This window comes from Macaca fascicularis, chromosome 11 (assembly GCF_037993035.2).
Source record: "Macaca fascicularis isolate 582-1 chromosome 11, T2T-MFA8v1.1".
In the NCBI taxonomy this organism is placed as follows: Eukaryota; Metazoa; Chordata; class Mammalia; order Primates; family Cercopithecidae; genus Macaca; species Macaca fascicularis.
Window position 1 is genome coordinate 51,147,641 of NC_088385.1, and position 21,132 is coordinate 51,168,772.

General features: G+C 35.2%; 1 protein-coding gene across 4 annotated transcripts in view; it reads right to left on the reverse strand.

Annotated features, from left to right (window-relative positions):
• Positions 1 to 21,132, reverse strand: part of NELL2 (neural EGFL like 2) — a 415,912-nt gene that overhangs the window by 10,543 nt on the left and 384,237 nt on the right. For all 4 annotated transcript variants that reach the window (XM_045365097.3, XM_005570625.5, XM_065524062.2 and 1 more), the window contains exons 17-20: positions 15,347 to 15,487; positions 5,132 to 5,325; positions 3,836 to 4,012; positions 2,101 to 2,325 (exon numbers count right to left, since the gene is read on the reverse strand). In XM_045365097.3, coding sequence (XP_045221032.1) covers positions 2,101 to 2,325; positions 3,836 to 4,012; positions 5,132 to 5,325; positions 15,347 to 15,487 — 737 coding nt within the window. The remainder of the gene's footprint in view (positions 1 to 2,100; positions 2,326 to 3,835; positions 4,013 to 5,131; positions 5,326 to 15,346; positions 15,488 to 21,132) is intronic.

Consider the following 21,132-nt stretch of genomic DNA (forward strand, 5'->3'; position numbering starts at 1 on the left):
GCTAACTAATATGACAGCCAGTAGCCATATGTGGCTATTGTGCAATTGAAATGTGGCTAGTGTAACTAAGAAATTAAATTTTTCATATTATTTAATTTTAATTAAAATTTAAATAGCCACATGTGGCTACTGACTAGCATATTGAACAACAGAGTACCAGATAATAAGCTGATAGAGAATAACTCCCAGGGCTGACTCTGTCTGGTTTTGCTTATCATTATATACCTGGTACCAGCACAATGCCCCACACAGTGTGTATTTATCAATTAAAAACAAATAACTCAGAGGGGAGTAGAATGGAGATGTAATAAATAAAATAGTGCTTTCAAAGCACTAAATTGTGAAGAATGCTTACCTCTAAGGCAATATCTGAAGCCTGTTTTGCATAAACTTTATTTTCAAAATAACACAAAATAAATGTAATAAAATTAGTATTTGAGATAAATTTGACAAAACTGAGCATATTTTATGACTCATATCTCATATAAGAGATAAAGAAAATAGTATCTAATACTAACTTCTGCAAACCAGTACTTATCTGACAGGAAGAAATGACTTTAATATCAAAATACACTTTCTGGAATATATTCCTATCAAGAGCTGAGAGATTATAGTAGTTGTTTATAAGGCAGTGAATGACAAGCTCATTCAAATTCTTTACCCCAGAAAACACTCTGCATTGTTTTCCTGCTTATTACTATATGCATTTTTCTTACTGTGAATAACTTCGGTGCTATATTTCATTTTTGTTCATCACTCAATATATATTTTTGTCACTATTGCTCAGAAGAATAATCTCACAGAAAGATTAAGGGTGTAAGAGGACTCAACTCTATTTGGTAATTAAATATCAGAAAGTATTTCCCTGTTAGTCATTAGTGCTAAGTTTCGAGATATGCACTATTGAATATACACATATTAAATATATATTAAAGGAACATTGCATATACATTCTTAGTAACTTTTAGTAATAGTAACTTTTAAATTTGCTAATGCATTTCATAAAAACAGCAGTAAATGTTCACTCAAAAAGCTTTGCTTGATTGACAAATTGCTTTGATTGAAAGAACTAGAAATTTGAGCTTGAAATAGATAAAAATGGCATCTCAAAGCTTAAAGCATTTTATATTTCTTTGTCCTGTTACTTCAACCTACTCTGGTAAGAATTTGTAATAAGTGAATCTGAATTAAATTGCTCCGTAGGATAAAAATTACAAAATGGAAATGCTCACTTAAAAAAATCAGAGCAGTTACAGATATCTGGCTATGTTATGCTGAGAAAAATCTGACACGTCTGCTATTTGGTTGTTACTGTTAAGCCTTCAGGTTATTTATTTAGTTTCAATGTTAATTACAAAATTATGACTATAAAGCATAATGGCCACAAGATTAAATTTATATAGAAATAATAATCAAATTAGAATGCTTCCAACATTGTCACTAATCTACAAACTCTATATACTCTGCCTACATTCATTGTATTTGTGCTCTCATTGAAGCAAAAGGCACAAAGCTCTATTTTCCAATGAGAATAAGGAGAAAGAGCTTTCTAATGGTTTTTCTCCAACTGTATGAATAAAATATGGTAAAAAACAGATCTTAAATTTTTCAACTCAATGTAACTGATCATAACGAACCAAGAAATACGCCCATCTTTGCCACATTGATTTCCACCTTGGAAAATGTAATAAATCTACTTCGCTTATGTATCTTACGGACCTTGTAAAAGAACCAGCTAAAAATCAATAAAACAATATTGTCTCCTATCATGAAAGAAGAAACATGAGGTTTGTTGTTTCAGCTTTTTAAAAAGATGTGTACAGTTAGATACTTAGGACAATTTAAGTAGCTTGTTTCTATTCTGGTGATATAAATAACGGATCATTCTGGTTTCAGTCCATGCACTGTCCTTGAATATACATCAGAGGGATGCCCATGACAGCCTTGGAACTAATAGAGCTGAGTGGCATTCCTCCCATCTATGTTTGAAAAATAAACAGAAAAAAAAACCCTTCCCATTGTCAGGTCGAGCACATTATTATCTATGAGCCCTGGGTGCAGCTGGCAAAGTGCTCACTATTTAAATGTAATGGGGTTTACCTTGCACTGGCAGAGAGTACACTCAGTGCCATGTTTGATCCAAGAGGACCCGGTGAAGCGAACCACATTCATCTCGTCCAGGCAAGTCTTGGTGATGTCATTGCGGATGGTGTCGGCCTGGCAAGGGTCTGTGACACAGCGCGGGCAGCACTCATTCTCTGGGAGAATACTGAATTCACATTCCACATCTGGGCAAGGCAGGGGCCAACAATCAACTTCCCCTTGCTATAAGGAAAACAGATGTGCAAGGGCAGAGGGAGAGGGAGGAGGAAATGGAGGGAGGCCAGGAAAAAGCAGATGAGCACAGGGTTTACTGAATACTCAATTTATTTGACTGATATTTAAACTTAGATCTACAAAGCTCATGAATCTTTCAGGGAATATATAATACAAAAGCCCTATCAGAATGATGAGTTCTGTATTGCAGCTTGATTTTGAAACAATCTTCAGGATTTAAATAACACCAATAAAACAAAAGCAAAAATCACTTATCTTAAAACAATAAAATGTGCATGCCCCTATCTTTCCCATGACAAAGGAGAGAGGTTTTTATTTAACGTATTTGCCCATGTGATACCTTTTTCGTTCTTTCGCTATTTTTTCTAAGCTGTTATTCATTCCTTTATGCATAAAGAATGTTTTGTTCATTTAAAAGAAAATAAACTAAAATATGAAGGGAATATGATGGTTTTTCTTTGTTCATTTATATATTTTTCAGTGTAGAAACTTTGAAAAAAAAAAAAACCCTAGGAATTGATTCACTCCTTTTTAATTCCACACAGGAAAATAGTGTGAATTGGATCTTTTTAAAAATGTAGTTCCCACCTGTTTCCTATTTTCTTCATAATTCTGAATCTCATGGTTTGGGAGATGAAAGCAGCCTTCAGGCACAGAAACTGACCTTGGTCTTTCCATTGATTTTTGGGTTGAAAGTATAAAAAGGAAGGAACAAAAAAGCTTTGCCTTAAAAATAACCTCACACAAATAGAAAGAAACAGGCCATAACTTTAAAAGTAGCATCTTCTGTGAAAGTTTCCGCTATAAAGACACATAGACCAATTTTCCTTTTCATTTACACCACTAGAAAGAACCAAGAAATTCATTCAACTGAAAAAAGGCTTTAACAAATCATTACTTTCTTCTTACTTATTGTTTCTAGTAAAAGTTTTATAAATATATAGAGAAATTCAATTCTAATATATATTTATTGCATATCCATATTACCTGCAAAACAAGGTGCCCACTAGAAGCATTGAAAATAACAATCTTTAGAAGGAAATAAACGGTTTTGGTTGTGGGGGGGGGGGTGGTTTTGCTTTTTAAGTCTAAACATGGCTGATATAAATGGGTTAACAAAAGTTCTACTTGGAAAAAGAATATTTTTTTTCATGAATGCCATTATTCTATCAATAATTGTCTTTAAGTTAGCCTAAACTGGATAGGAATGGGGAAGCTAAGAGAGTCTTTTCTTCTTTTGAGCTATGGAGATACTTCTGAAAGAGACATTACTGTCAGTGAAAGACTATTCAACACCTTGTGCCACATCTACCTCAGAATATTCCTTCTTGGGTTGTGATCGTGTAACTATCACCTCATCATCCTAACCAGGCTCACTTTTTATAACTGTCAACACTGTGGCCTGGTGCTAGGTATTGGCAAATGGGGAGGGCAAGGTTTGTTCCCTATTTAGATTCTGGGCCTAAATTTTCTTTCCACTTCACGTAGTTAAATTTACCAAGCAGCGGCACTGTTGACAATTCTGGACCCAGGTGTCACCACTGTTGTACAAAGTTTCCCCATTTTGATGGAGGCACTGACTACTAAGCCTTGGGTCACATTCAGGGCAGCAAAAAAGATCAACTGTCGGATTCTCACAGTCACAGACCATCCGTCGACACATAACGAATCCATTCTGTATGAAAAAGAAAAAAAGCAGTTACCAAAAACCTCCATTGCTCAATACAATAACACATACACACACACACACACACATATATTTCAGATGGTGACTTGGAAGTTGAAATAATTCACACTGCTTATCCAATATAACAAATTTTCTTTAACATTTCTGTTTTTTAGCTAACACAAAGAAATTACCTAAGCCGGGGGATTTTCAATTTCCTTTCCACATACTACTCCTCAAATGACCAGAAATTTTTTTTTTCAGAAATGACCAGCATAAAATGATAACCACTGTGTATATAAATGTCTTCATTTATATGTAAGTATATATTTGCATATTAGTATGGTAAGTTGCATACTAACTAAATTTTGTTTTGTTTGAGGGCATGTGTTTTAACACTTCATAGTTAATAAAATACATATTACTAAATTTCTGGAGTATTTAACACCTATGTTTTTGTATAAACTGTTATCAATTTCTTTTATGACAGCTGAGTTTTTGGTACATAATATTATTCATCTGAAAATAATTTGAGCATTCATTATAACTAGGTACACATAACAGAATACCTATCTAAAACTGAAATATAGACCAAATAAATATTTTTCACTCTTGCATCATAGCATGTTCATTCTGACTTTATTTGTGCAGTCATTCAAACATGATATTGTGACTAGGAAAAAATTAGCACGGTTAGTAATAAAATTTTATCAACATGTGGATAAATACATTGGTATATCCATACAATGAAATAATATTCAGCATTAAAAAGAAATGGATTACAGATATATGTAACAATATGAATGAATCTCAAAAACATAATGTTGAGAGAAAGAAGCCAGACACAATATAGTATGTACTATATAACTCCATTTATATGAGGCTCTAGAAAATACAAATTTAATCAATAGGGACTGGATGCAATTTTTGCCTAGATCTAGGGTTGTGGGACTAACTAGGAAAGACCATAGGCAACATTTGGGCTACTGGAAATGTTCTGTTATATTAATTGTGCTGGTAGTTAAGTGGATGTACACATTGTCAAAACCCATCAAACCATATACACACTTAAAACATAAGCAAATTACAACTGAATAAAATTGATTAAAGTTTTTTATTTATACCAACCTGACATGAGCACACAGAGCACCTGTCGTTTTCCAAAACCCAAATCTGACCATTGTGCTTAACTTTTCCATCATGGATGCAGTCCCCTGTGCAGTTCTTTCCATGAGGACATCGACAATCATATCCGCCATCCAAATTGAAGCAAATGGTATCATTGGCACAGCTGTGCCTCCCGGTCCCACACTCATCAATATCTATAGACAAGAAAAAACGGCATGCAATGTGCTTAGAATCTGTGCAGTTTCAAACAACTGCAATCAGGTCAGTTGTCTCCTGACATAAAGTATTCAACTGTAAATTAATTTTCATCTTACTGGCTTGCATTTGTGATTAAATGTTGACTAAAGCAATGTTAATGATCTGGGGATTTCACAGGAAAATATTATCATGTTTGATTTTAAAAATCGGGTAACCTTGGCTAGAATTTCAACTTTTATATCTATGTAAATACCATTAGGCTTTATGAAACATTTATATTTTTGAGAGTAAGAATATGACTCAATTTACCAAATAAAAACAGTTCAACAGTGGAAATTCTAAAAGTGCCTATGATACTTTAATGGGGATATCATCCCCAGTGTTAAACTGGTGATTACAGAAAAATCCCTTCTTAGTGGGAGATGAAATGTCATGAGATCCCTGCAGCATTTTATGCAATATCAAACCTTATTCTCGCAGCTGCACCTGCCCCCCTCCATGAAGCTCTTTCCATTGTTCTGCCTAGGTGATCTTCCCTTGCATTCCAGGTATTTTCATATGGTCCTTAGACTTTGACTCTCAACCACGGAAGGGCAAATAATCATCAGCAATTACCATCTCTCTCACAAAGAATCCACTACTTCTTAACTTTTCCATTTCAGATTATCATTTTGTCCCCTGCCTGACTCAGTTGGCAATTGCCCATACTTCACCTGACATCACCTATTTCATGGCCATTACAGCCTAAAGCATTTTCATACAGATGAAGAAGCAAACATATCGTGACCCACAGATCAGGTCCACAAGAGGAGATGAGATTCACTTTTATTTACCCCCGTAATTTAAAGGTCACAAGCCAAAATACATTTCAGAGACGTGGTATGAATGGCAATAAGCAGTTATTTACCATTTCATCAGTTTCCTCTGAGTAAAGGTCAAGAAAGAAAGAATTAAATCATGGCAGAAGTGGGTTAGAGACAAGATGGAATGTATAGCTTTTAACTAGGGCGCTGTATACTGATTCTCCTTGAAGATTTTAAAAATAAGGTTTAGGAAATATCTTTATCAAATGATTCGACTTCAACATTAACTGAAGACTTGGACTAGTTAAAATTTGGCAATTTTAAACTTCTTATATACTTAAATTCTGCCACATATGTATTCCTGAAAGTAAGCCACAGGACTTTTTTTTTCTGTTTGCCTTGATTTTTATTAGTTCCCATTTCAACAAAACTAATGAATTGGATCAATAGCTGAAAAAGTGATTATAGAGCTTTATTAAGCTTGATTTGTTAGGGATAATATTACTTATTATTGTAGACTATGATTAGAAAGAAAACTGTTAGCCAGGATGAGAATATATTTTTTAAAAATTAAGTACTATGGTTAATGTGTATTTTTTCAGATTAGAGAAAATTTTTCTCTTCATAATAAAAATTAAATTTTATTAGCTAGTTTTATATTTGGTCAATTTGGAATGATATGGTACATCCGGTGAGTTGATACTTGTCTCCCATTAAATATTTCTAGAATTAAGAATTATAATTAGCCAGAAAAACATAAACAAACCATAGTTATTTGGTCTCTTTGACAACAAGCGCTACAGACATCCTTACTACATAGCTTTTTTACAGTCTACTATAAGGACATTATTCCATGAATGGCAATGGCTGAATTTTTGCAATCATTTTATTTTGCTTGACACTTTAAAATAAAAGCTGGGTTATCAGATAATACTTTTTTCCCCCTTATAGGCAGAAAGATTCCACAGGGTTGCTGCATGGGACAAAGAAGAGATGTCCAGGCACAAGATGAATATGTATACTTAAATAAAGCACATCTATAATAAAGAAATAGAGTTAAAAAGTTGCTCATAACAATGGTTGGCATGTACTTGTTATACCTGGAAAAAATGTGTGGGCACATGCATCATAATGGACTAACTACAATCTCTTGCTATCCAAGGAGTTTGAGTAAGTTTGAACTCAGCTTGTTTTTTCTGCTTATTATCTACACTGACTCTGACAATGCAGAAACTTTTCCCAATTAACTGGTGGTAGAGAATTTCGGAACCCATTTTTACACATAGCTTGGTTATAACAAGATTCCCAAATTAACTATCCATACAAGGTGTGTATTCTACTTTGAAAAACTTATCACGGTATACCTATCATGGCATATACAAATTCCAACTTAAAAAATATAGATAACTCCTTTAGTGAGTGATTATTGAAGAAATAAGGTTGCTAAATCAATTTGTCAGTGTCAGTTTTCATGTAACTTGGTCTAGCAGAGCACTTGACGAAACTTTCTCCCTCTTCTTGATAAATTTTCCCTACTTGCTTCCTACCACACTGGTAGCTCTTCTGGATCTTTTTTGTCTATACATTCTCTAGGTATGGCGATTATACTATGATTAATATTTAGCCATGCAAAGAGTAGGTAAACAGTAGTCTAGAGTGCTTTTGAGGCAAGAGTGTGCTTAAAGGCCCAACGTCTAGAGCTATCAAGATGTGCTGGAGAAACAGAAGTGCTGGTAGACTGGAATGTTCAGTGAGAGAGCAGAGTAAATAGCATGTAGCTGAAGGCTACTCAGGGTCCAAGGAAAGGTCATGTTAAGAAAGTTGAACTTTTTCATAAAGCCAATAAAATGTCAGTTTAGAGAAACGCAAAATAAAAAAAAATCGCAATCTGATTTTCATTTTAGACAGGTTCCTTTGGGTTCATTTTGGAAAAGAGATTTGAATGGATTAGAACTTGGAGCCAGGAGACCAGTTAATAGACTGTTTCCATAGTCCAGGCAAAAGATGATCATACAATAAAAGCAGAGTCTCATAGTGGTTGGTATGTACCAGACTCTGATAACTTTTCATATAATGATTTATTTAATCTTCACAACCACCGTCGAAGATATAATTAAATTATGATTCTCTCTTTATAAATCAGGAAATTGAGACATAATACTGTTACATAACTTGCCCAAGGTGACACAGCCACACAGCCAGTAGGCCCAGATGGGAACTGAAGCAATCATGCTCTAAGTCTGTGCTCTTAAGTACCATGCCACACTGAGTTACAGCAGTGGGGACGCATAGAAAGAGACAACAGAGAGAATTAACACAACATAGTGATTTGTTGGCTTTCAAGATTAGAAAGAAAGAGAGATCAAGAATGATGTTTAGATCTCTAGCATGGAAAATATGGCTGATGCTATTTATGGAAAGAAGAGCAAGATTTTGCTGTGGAACAGAAGAGCGGGGAGAGATAAAGGCAGACGTGTTCAGTTTAGGACTGGCTGAATTGCACTTCCTCTGGGCTTCCAAGCAGAGCTGCTCAGTAAGTAGTTGGATATGTGTGTCTGGGGCTCAGAAAATAGAATTGGGCCAAAATGTGGATTTGATGCAGATTACTTTCATCATCTCCTTTCTCAAAAAGAGTCCTTCTACTCAGGTTCAAACTTTGTAGTACTTAGAGTATTTAGAGCTACTTCTTGTTTGCAGTCATTTTCCCTATCTCGACTTGGCAATAATCTCATCATACTTAGCAAAGTCCTAAAGCAAATACTAGGTACTCTGAGAAGCCTTCCTTGATACCAAAGAGCAAATAATTTCTCTTTGTTCCTTCACAGCATGACATTTATATTTCTTCTCAAAATCAAGTGCTTTTCTCAATCACAGCGTTGGGCTTGAACAGACTATTTAAAATACTATCATGTAAACTTCATTTTTTTGGTATCAAAAGTTCAAAAAACTTCACCAAACTTAAAGATTGTCCAGAAATTACAGCAATAATGGGAAATGTTGGCAGAAATATAAGATATTTATGCGAAAAAAGATACTGGACGGTGTCTCAGAGAGAGACAAGGTTTTAGGCACAGTGGAAATAGGGGATGGATAAGGAAAATGGGACTCTGGCATGTTACCTCAGGATGAAATGTCTAAATCTCTGAGATAAATGGATGAGCAAAACAGCAAACAATTTGTATGAATGCAGCTTATAAACATGTATGTTGTAGCTCACACAACTGTAACCTAAAAAGTAGTGACACAGTGAAGTTATTTATTCATGCCCTTCAAGTATGAGTCTTACACTTCAGAGTAACTGTAAAGCTACTACTGTAGCTTTGTCTACTTTCTTCCCCCCAGCAACAAAAAAATAGCACCTTCTCTGATATAATCATATTCTTAAAATGGAATCCTTCTAAATACTAATATTATAATTCTACAAATCACAGAAATTGCACTAAATGGAGAATGTTTAGAAGTTTTTTTTAAATCTTTTTATAAAAATATATCTATTCATCTGACAAAGGGCTAATATCCAGAATCTACAAAGAACTTAAACAGATTTATGAGAAAAAAACAACCCCTATCAAAAAGTGGGCAAAGGATATGAACAGACACTTCTCAAAAGAAGACATTTATGCAGCCAACAGACACAGGAAAAAATGCTCATCATCACTGGCCATCAGAGAAAGGCAAATCAAAACCACAATGAGATACCATCTCACACCAGTTAGAACGACGATTATTAAAATGTCAGGAAACAACAGGTGCTGGAGAGCATGTGGAGAAATAGGAACACTTTTACACCGTTGGTGGGACTGTAAACTAGCTCAACTATTGTGGAAGACAGTGTGGCGATTCCTCAAGGATCTAGAACTAGATGTACCATTTGACCCAGCCATCCCATTACCGGGTATATACCCAAAGGATTATAAATCATGCTGCTATAAAGACACATGCACATGTATGTTTATTGCGGCACTATTCACAATAGCAAAGACTTGGAACCAACCCAAATGTCCATCAGTGATAGACTGGATTAAGAAAATGTGGCACATATACACCATGGAATACTATGCAGCCATAAAAAAGGATGAGTTCATGTCCTTTGTAGGGACATGGATGAAGCTGGAAAACATTATTCTCAGCAAACTGTCACAAAGACCAAAAACTAAACTCCGCATGTTCTCACTCATAGGTGGGAATTGAACAGTGAAAACACTTGGACACAGGAAGGGGAACATCACACACCAAGGCTTGTCATGGAGTGGGGGTAGGGGGGTAGGGATAGCATTAGGAGATATACCTAATGTAAATGACGAGTTAATGGGTACAGCACACCAACATGGCACATGTATACATATGTAACAAGCCTGCACGTTGTGCACATGTACCCTAGAACTTAAAGTATAATAATAATAAAATACACACACACACACACACACACACACACACATATAAATAAATCAGATGTGTTCTTTTAAAAAAATTCTTCAGGCCGGGCACGCTGGTTCACGCCTGTAATCCCAGCACTTTGGGAGGCCGAGGCGGGCAGATCACGAGGTCAGGAGATCAAGACTATCTTGGCTAACACGTCAAAACCCCGCCTCCATTAAAAGTACGAAAAAATTTAGCCGGGCGTGGTGGCGGGCACCTGTAAACCCAGCTACTCGGCAGGCTGAGGCAGGAGAATGGCGTGAACCTGGGAGGCGGAGCTTGCAGTGAGCCGAGATCATACCACTGCACTCCAGCCTGGGCGACAGAGTGAGATTCTGTCTCATATTAAAAAAAAAAAAAAAAAAAAAGAATCCTTCAGAGCATGTTGTCCTCTGACAGAATAGTAGGTTTTTCTGATAATCTTTATAATAATTTTATTGGTAGATAATGGTAGAATCATCTTTCCAGAATAGTGTTTTTGTTTTTGTTATTTTAAAAAAGATTTTTCACTGCTCCTATGTTTGTGGGTTTCCTTGAAAGGCCTTTTCTATGAAGACAAATCCTCTACTTTGCTGTCTTCATATTTATAATGTGTTATTTTGATGTTTAGTTTAATTATCCTTGTTACTTCCTGGGCTGAACACTCATGAATGCATTAATTATGTTTTATCCTGATCATTATTATATATCTACTTTTAGCGCTATATATATATATCCACTATCTGTCATACTAATATCTACATTCCAACATAGGTTATGTGCCTAATGCATTTCTAATGAAGAGATTAGCTGTCTATTATTTATCTCAATCTTTTCATTGGCCAAATAAATGTATCATCTACTATGTGTCAGACACTGTTCTAGGCATTGGAGATATGATAGCTGACAAGCAAACACAAACTATGACCTTTGAAGCTTACATTCTAAAGCAGATAATAAGAAAGTAAACACATAAATACATACTATAATTTCAGGTGAGTTTATAATTTCTATCAAAAAAAAGTGAAGCAGGGTAAGTGAATAGAGTGTCAGAGGTGGGAGACTATTTTAAATTAGTTGTCCAGGAGAAACCATTTGAGAAGAAATTTGAATTAAATGAAAGAAGAACCTTGCAAAGATCTAGGGGAAGGGCATTCCACATAAAGGGACAGTACATGCAGATAAATCTGTTTTGTATATTTTAGAAATGGCAAGAAAGCCAAGGATGCATATCATGTGAGCCCTTGTCAACCATGGTCAGGGTTTGCATATTGCTTTGAGAGGGGTGGAGAGGCTCCAGGAGTGTGAACAGAGGAGTAACATGATCTAACTTCAGTTTTAGAAGAATCACTCTGAATGTTATTAAAAAAAAAAAAAGACTCTAGGGGAATTGGGCATGGAAGTAGGAAGACCAGTTTGGAGGCTGTTATAGTGGTTCAGGCAAAAGGTAGTAATGGCTTAGATTAAGACGTTAACAATCTAAGTGGTAAAGGGTGGTTAGACTGGGAATATATTTTGAAAGTTGAAACTGTGAAATTTGTTAATGTATGGAATGTGAGATATGAGGAAAAGAAGGAAGAAAACAATGACTCTAAGATGTTGTTCTGGACAACTATGTTAAAGGACCTGTAGGACTTAGAGAGTAAATTAAAAGTTCTGTTTTAGCCATATTAGGTCTGAGTTGTCTATTAGACGTCCAGGTTGAGCTACCTAGTAGGCCACTAGATGTAGAATCTGTAGCCAAGGCAGAGGTCTGAATTTGGGATATATAGATGGCATTTTAAGCCATGAAACTGGTTGACTTAGGGATTGAGAATGGATAGAAAAGATCGACAAGGCCTGAGCCCTGGGGCATCTGAGAGAGTAAAAAAAAGGCCTGTAGGAGAAAGGAGAAAAACCAGGAGAGAGTGATGAACCTGAAGCCAAGTGAGGAAAATTATGTTTTGAGAGAAAAGAATGATCAACTGAGTTAAATGCCTGAGTAGTTGATCAAGGAGATAGTAACTGATCAGCTAATTTGGCAAAATGGAAATTGTTAGTAATCTTGAAAGAAAAGCATTGGCTAGAGCAGTGAGACTAAAGTGTCGCTGGAAGGAAGAAGGCAGAGATAACAAGTACTGAAAATTTTTTCAAGGAATTTTGTTCTAAAGGGGACAGAAAACTGGAAGATATGTCTGTAGAGTCAGGTGATGTCAAGGGAAGTTACATTTTGTTTGCTTTTGTTTTGTTTTCAAAGATGGCTGCTACTCTTGACTCTTTGAACACTGATAGGAATGATGCAGTAGAAAAAGACTTAATTATACGGAAGAGAAAGTTAATAATATATGGGCAGAATCCTTAAACAGGTGAGAGAGGATGAGATGCAAGATACAATGATGAGTTTCATATTTGATAGGAGTGGGGCCACTTCCTCCAATAAAAGAGGAGGGAGAAAAAGCAGCAGGTATATAGAAATAAATGAGCAGATATATAGAAATAAATAAATAAGCGAGTATGGGTTGTGGTGGAAAGTGAGGCAGATCGCTTTTGACTACTTCTGTGTTCTCAGTTAAGTAGACAGGCCACTGACAGAGCATAAAGAGAAAGAAAGCAGTATCCAAAGTCTGAGGAGACTTAAGAAGTTGTGAAATGGCTGTTAATTGGAAAGTTGGAAGGGAATGTAACTAAGGAAATGAAGTAGGAATGCTGGACAGTGCTGATGGCCCTTACAGTAGGTAGCTTCTGACATGGCCCCAGTGATCCTCACCACTTAGTATTCAAGCCCTTGTGTAATCCCCTTCCTTAAATGTGGGATGGACTTACTGACTTGATGCTAACAAACATAAAGTGTGAGAAGTGATGGAATGTCACATCTGACATGAGGTTGTAAAAAGACTATGGCTCCCATATTGGGCATCTGCTCTTGGATTGTTTGCTTTAGGGAAAGCAAGCTCCTACGCCTTGAGGAGTGGCCCATGTATTAAGGAGATGAGATCTGCCAATAGCCACATGAATGTCCTTGGAAATAGATTCCCATTCCCCCCACTACCACCACAGACAAGCCTTCAATATAAGAAGACCACAATCCTGGCCAAGAACTTGACTGCAATGTCATTAAGGCCCTGAATCAGAGCCACCCAGCTAAGCTGTGCACAAATCCCTGACCCACAGCAAGTGTGAGACAATGTTTGCCGTTTTCAGCTGCTAAGTTTTAAGAGTAATTTGTTAGGCATCAATAGATAACTAATAGAGATTTGTGATCACAAATTTGAAAGACAGTGAGCTCAGTTACAAATTTAATGTAAGACAGTCAACAGAGGTATGTGTGTTTTTCTACTCACATTCAGATGCACAGAAAAAAGTGTGCAAGTATACTAACCCAAATTAAACATAGGTAACCCCTAGAGGATGAGTGGAAAAGATGGGGAAAGGGGGGAGGTGAAATGAAGATGCATATTCAGATTTAATCCATATACAAGCTTCTGTATGATTTGCATTATTTATAATCAGCTTATATTCATTCTTTATGTGCATAATTTTTTAAAAAGATTATCTCAATTAAATTCTATAAAATACAAAGAAACTAGCTTATCAGGGAAGAACAAAATTCCACTGTCTGATATGTCTTGAAACTATAATCTGTGGTTCCTGGCATTCTCTCCAGGGCTGGAAATGTTCACTCTGGAACATTCACCAGTGCAAGATAAAGCCCTCAGACCATATTTAAGTGGTAACATGCAAATGCCAGGTTTTAGCCCCTGGTAAGGCAGCAGCATTCCCATTCCTACGTGGAAATCCTGATGAATACTCTGTTCAAGCTCCAGAGCTTGTCTGCTGCTGGCAAAACAGGCTAGAAGCCTTGGCATCCATCACCCAAGCCTGTTTCACTTGTTTCTTTGTGAAAATCCTTTGAGGCACAAGGATAAAAAACATCTTATCATTTAGGTGTCAAGTATCTTTAGGTTAGATTGTCAAAAGCTTTCATTGACTGTGTCATCTTAACCCCATTATCCTCTCAGGCTCTATGAAGGTGTAAATACAAATGGAGAAAATAATGAGTTCTCAAGTTGTGTTTTGTTTTTCATTCCTATGCCAAGACTTCTGATGACAAATCCTTTCAGTGCATGTAGTTTCCCTGGCAATTATTCACTGGGCTCTGCTTGCTCTGTCTGCCTGTTTTCTAAAAATCATGCCCCTTCAATAGAGGCTATAGAGGAGCAGATTTGTCAATCCGTTCAAAATAATTCAAAATTAATGGTAACTAATTGAATATAATCTGATTGAATTTTCTACTCCTCTTAGATTGAAAACTTAATAGAAGCAGGGACCATATCTTATGTATCCAACGTTCAACACTCACTAAACATCTCTTACTTTGCCAGGCAAATGTCATGTTAGAAATAGCCCTGAGTAGCATGTATTGTGTATGTCATCCTTGACCACACCATCATTGCATTTCCTCTATTCCCATTTTTCCTCTATCTTGCTTTTTCTCATGTATTTTTTGCTACATGTTTTTGGATCAGATGTATGCATGCTTTCCTTTAAAAAATTTATGTGATACTACATGCTTTTTCATTCTAAAAACACCATTTAACAGTTGCAAGAATCCACAGAAAACTGGGTTAGTGTCACAAACTTTAATTATCTAAAAATAACAATAATTACCATAATTAGCAAGAAAAAGTTAGATTTTAACATATTTCCAATCACTGTTGTATAAACATATAGTAAAAACACTAATAACACTGGATCAATGTATTCTATTTATAGCTTACGATATATTCCTCAAGTTCAAGAGAAGTTCTTAAATTCTAGGTCTTCTCTTTGTACTGACCTTCACATGATTCTCCACTTGGTGAAAACATCCCATTGTCATGGTAGCCATCTCTGCACTCACAGTGGTACCATCCAGGCAGGTTAATGCAATTAGCACGACTGTCACATTGAACAAAACCGTCAGAGCATTCATCAATGTCTGGCAAAAAAAGAGGGATTTTATAAAATTATTTATTTTCTTTTAAAGAAACAAGAATATTCTGCTACAAGGCTACTAACATTTTTAATGCCAGCAAATCCTTGAAACTAGGAATACATAAAATTAAGAAAGTCCACTTGTTTGTTAAAAGCTATACAGAAAGAATGTGGTGTTATTAGTAACAGGAGAAACATCTAGAAGGCTTCTTTGATGCAAAAGGCATTCCACTGTAGAAAATGGAAAGAATCCATATGTGATGGTCATTAGTGCTGCTCACCAAATATTTTAGCTCTTCTAGACACAAGCTAGGATTATGATTCTCCGGGCCCTTCCAGTTAGGTATGGCCATGTGATAGGTGAAATGTCTCTTAAGCCAGCTCAGGAGTGATAAGTGTCATCTCTATGCAGAGCCTTTAATATGCAGTGTGTGATTCACATATACCCTTTCCCTATCACAATGAATAGCCTTTTCCAGATGCTCTAAAGACCTACCTGAGTTCCTGTGGGAGACAATCTGGTGCACCTTCCTTACTTACCTGGGATGGACTTATGGCATGAGAAAGAAATCAACCTTAGTTGACACTCCAATATAAATGACAATAGCATTCATGAATCAACATGCTTCACATATTCAAGTATACATATTATTTATGTCACTTTCTACTGTGTTTCACACACACCACTTCATTCAACCCTCAAAAAAATCCTGCCATGTAGATAGTACATTGAACATGTGGAAAAAAAAAAGATGGAGGCAGAGGGAAATTACGGGATTTAACCAAAGTCACCTGACAGTTCACAGTGCCTGACATTCAGGTGTGTGCTCCTTTATAGATGTAGATCATGCTGGATCTACTATACAAAGAGAGCTATGGATCTTGAGTCTCAGATACTTCCTCCAGAGGCTTATTACTATTCCCAAATGTTGAAAGCCCTTGATTCTTCTTGTCTGGTCTACTGAATCGTGAGAACTTCCAACACCATTCAAGTACCTTCCTTTGCTCACAGGAGGAAAAGTAATCCCTGAAGTTGCCTTACAAAGTGTGTCCTCATTAGCTCCTGGTTTTCAGGATCTTTCGGCTTAACTTAGACTCTGCTATATGATCCAATGGTGCTGACCCATTGTGGCTGCCAAAAATATCCACATGTCTCCCACTCCCATCTTGATAGCCGTATGCCATAGCTGAAGGTTCCAACCGGCCAAGGCAGGATGGTTCTTTCCTATATGCTTCTGACACCTGAATCATATTTCCTGCTTCTGTGACCAGGCACGATGACATCCTTCAAGTTGAAGGTAAGACAAGATGCTTTTTAGAGACCTTTCCCCTCCAGACAGACTACTTAAGTTGACAGAATCTACTTCCTTCTTATTTCAGTCTCATTTCCCTCCAAATTCCTGGAAGCATATATTCCTTTCATTTTCTTATAAAATGTCCTCTTTTCAGAAGTTCAATGTTGAAAGAGATAAATTAATGAATAAATGTATACAGAAGTAAAAAAAAGTCAGATAAATGAGCCATCACTCGTTTATTTCTTGATAGGTCAAGTGTCCCTTCAGCAAAATAGTATGCAAACCATCCTCTTAGATTATTAGGTAATGGGCCAAAAAATAAATATTTTATATAGCTGTAATAGTTCAGCAATATTTCTGAATTATGAATGATTCTACCTCTGTGGTGCCTCTTCTTTAGATATCAGTTACTATTGACAGTCATTCTTAACTGTCAAAATAATTGCGACTGATCAAATCAGCTAACCATTGACTTCCTAACACATAACTGATGTGGACTGCATTCATTTACTGAGGCCTCATAGGTTTTGTGAAATAGTCTATTTGTACTTCAGGGGCCTCCCTAACTGATGAACCTCTGATTTTAAATAGGTCCAGAATATTTTGCTCATTTTAGCTTTATATGGTCTTTTCTTCTAACCCAAATGATGTAGAAAATTGATTATGTCATTTCTTAAGTGCATGGACAAAAGAAAACAGGTTGGAATTTAAGCTTTAGAAGTGAGTTTTATTGGAAGAAAGCCATACAGGGGATAGTTAAGAGTCATTCGTTTTGGAAGAATTTGGTCACTAGGGCTGGTAATTTGGAAGTAACTCTTGATGGAACTGAGCTTTCTCCACTGAAGCAACTTTCCCATCTATATTTAGCTTTCAGTTTAGTCCTTTCTTCCTTGACATAGTCGTCAGGTTATCTCAGTTTCTATGGTATAGATATATATTTCGATTGTTACTTCTCACTTCATTTCTCTCTTGTCACTCCTTTACCAGGCCCACTCCTATACTGCTTCATACTCATTTCTCCTTAATTACATTACGGTAAACTTTCTTGATCTATAAATATACTCCATAAAGTTTAATAGAAATGCTATGTGTTATATTAATTAGTGTTTTGAAGACTGGGAATACAAGCATGTGCCTGCCCATAATGTATTTTCGTATAAACTTTGGGCATTATTATTATTTAATTATTACTGTGTGATAGGATTATAGAGGGTGAATAGGTAAATATGGCTGTTCCTCCACTTTTGATGTGGTTACCTTCCAATAAACCTATTGTAAGTCAAAAAGTCATAAGTTGAAATTGTATTTAATACTCCAAGCAACCTATCATAAATTTAAAAACTCATAAGTTAAACTATTTTAGGTCAGGGACCATCTGTATAAGTTTCATGCATTAATTTACATATTCAATATTTATTGAATGCATTTTATATGCCAAGAACTAAGTGCTGGGGAAATAAGGATAAACAACACTGACGCAATTTCTGCCCTCAGTTAGTTAATCATCTATTTAAATTGTGCTTTATTGTAATAAAATTAAATTTATGAAAATCTGAATTTACAATCATATGGAACAGTATTTCCAAACATGCAACTTATATGCCACCAGTGACACGGTATGTAGGTGATAATGGGTAGATATTTTATTTTAATGGCTACATATTTATTTTTCTGAATTAGTTTCATTTGTAGCAAGTGAGACTTATAGTAGAGTAATAAAACTATTTAAAATTTTAAAATGAGAAGAATTACAGAAACAATATTAAGTAAATATTGGTATAAATGGTCTACGAATATGAGAAAAACAATGAAGTTTTGAAAACAGCAATATACAATATAGGGTAATTATTCATCTTTCAAAAGGATTTGCTGAGTAATTCCTTTTGAAATGCAATGCCTTAATTCGTCTAAAATACGTCTGAATTTATAAAAGACACTCATGTCATAGATCAAGATTATATGCTTGCTATCATTTAGAATAGGGAAAAACTAGCCAGATAATATAAACAACCTCATTTTACACTTTTATGTTCCTGCTAATTTTGATTTGTTTATGCAAATTTTTCTACTTTGGTTAGTCAGTAGACAATGAAAATGTGCTTGAATTGACAGAGTATACACTTCCCACTAGAAGGCATGTTTTTTTGGCTCATGACTCTAATTAAAGCCAAAGATCTAATAAAACAAACAGTCTCATCTGTAAGTGATTTGATGGTATGCATATCCTTATTCACTCAGTAAATACCTAGTAAATAAAGAATTGAAATCTGATCCACAGTTTATGAATTAAGTATATTTTCTCTATATACAAATGAGGACATTAACTAGAATTACAACATTAATGCACACATATTTTCAAGTATGCTCATATTGTGCTTCATATATTTTCTAACAACACAAGGCAGTAAAAAAAAGTTCAGATAATTTATTTATTGGGTACTTTCATTAGGTTAGTTAAAACCTAACTTCATATTCTCTAACTGAGTCAGATACACAGTAAATAGCAGACCCGGGGAAAAAATGATATTATTTTAATCAGTATAAGAACTTCAAAATTTGAATGCATTATTTTCCAAACTAAATAAAAGTATTCAAAAAACTAGTATAGGCTGTATAAGCTTATATGACTTAGTCTTAATCATAAGGACCTTAACTTTTTACTCTGTACGTACATTATATAAAAAACTAAGAGTAAATTTCATGAATTTTATAATTTTATTACATATTCTGTCTTAGAAAGGAACTAGTTCCTTAGAACATTTTCAGTAACCACATTTAGAACAGTCAGCTAGCAATAGTATTAAAATGCTGTCCAAAAGCACAGAGAATCTAAAATCCAAAAGATGTTTAGCCATCCAACAACAGTCATGAATATCAGTCCTACTCTGGGGATCAGTATCAACTTAGATAATAAAAATGAAAGGCACTGCTGAGTGTAGATTTCCTAGAAAGCACACATGTTTTGAGGCAATCATTAAAAACAAATCAACAGACAAACAAAACATAACAAAACAAAAACCAAAAAAGAAAAAAAAAAGAAAGGAAAATGTATGAATAGAAAAACAACAACAACAAAAAAAAACCAAGCTCATATACATCAGTGTCTTGTTTTCTTTGTCCCCTTCAGGTGTGGTGGCACAAGACTGGTTGTTTTGTACAATGCCACAAATCACTGGCTTCAGAGGCAATCAACTGAAAATGGCTTTTGCCAGCAGCATTTAAAGGGTTATTTTAGAAAAAGACAAATTATTTCCTTATAAAATTAACTGCAGTTGTAGAATGAGACACTTGAGTGATAAACACCCTCTTTCTCATGCATAGTAATAGTTATTTCTACTATAAAATAACTAAGAACAATAAAAAATGTGCAAATGTCCAGAACAATCCATACCTAAAATAGACCCTAATTATTACTTTAACACTCTCAAGAAAACTGATTAGTTTCTGCTCTTATACTGGATAAAAAAAGAAAGGAAATCCAGCTCTTTTTTAAGATGAGTGAACTGTTTTTAATGACAGTCACATAGAGTACTCTCTTTCATACTATTTTATCATTAATAAAAATATGACATTTCTCATTTAAAAATAGGCAAGTGTTCTATTTATATCATCATCACATGCACTGGTAGTTAAATTATATTGATAAACAGTAGGCAATTAAAGATCCCCAAAACAATGAACTCCTGATTACCCACATGTGGGTTATTTGCTGTCTAGATTATCTGAAACATTTTTTTGAATCACAAGGTCATTTCCATCTGTCTCTTGTTGAGCTTCTGGGAAGTCTGCTTTCAACATTTAGGCATGAATGCTCAAATAATGCAAACTCATTATATTACTTTAAATGACTGTGCAAGATTTGGGTATAAAATATTGTCTAAAATTTCATATAAGAAGACTGATTTTCTCATGAATTTTTTGAAAATGCAACATGGTAACATATGTAAATAAAAATGGAAAACCACAAAATCCTCTGCACAAGTTACACCCAACATTGCATATTTAGAGAAAATTATATTCATTACTTTATAGTTCATAATTAGGAAGTTAATGACTGGTATTAAAAATGCACAGATATAATCTCTTCATCATATTGTTTAATCATTACAAGAGCCATATGAAATATTCCTATCCTTATGTCATAGACAAGAAGGTGGGGACAGCAAACAGAACAGAACCCTTTCAACTCCAAGCCCAGTTCTTTTTTCCCTTATGGTAGGCTGCCTTTCAAGACCAACACTTCGCCAAACAGAATCAGCCTATGCTTTGGAATATCACAGTGTATATCTTAAAGTCAATGAATTGCAGCTCGTTGGCTCTTTGAACTAGGAATAATACTTTCTTCATAGTTTGC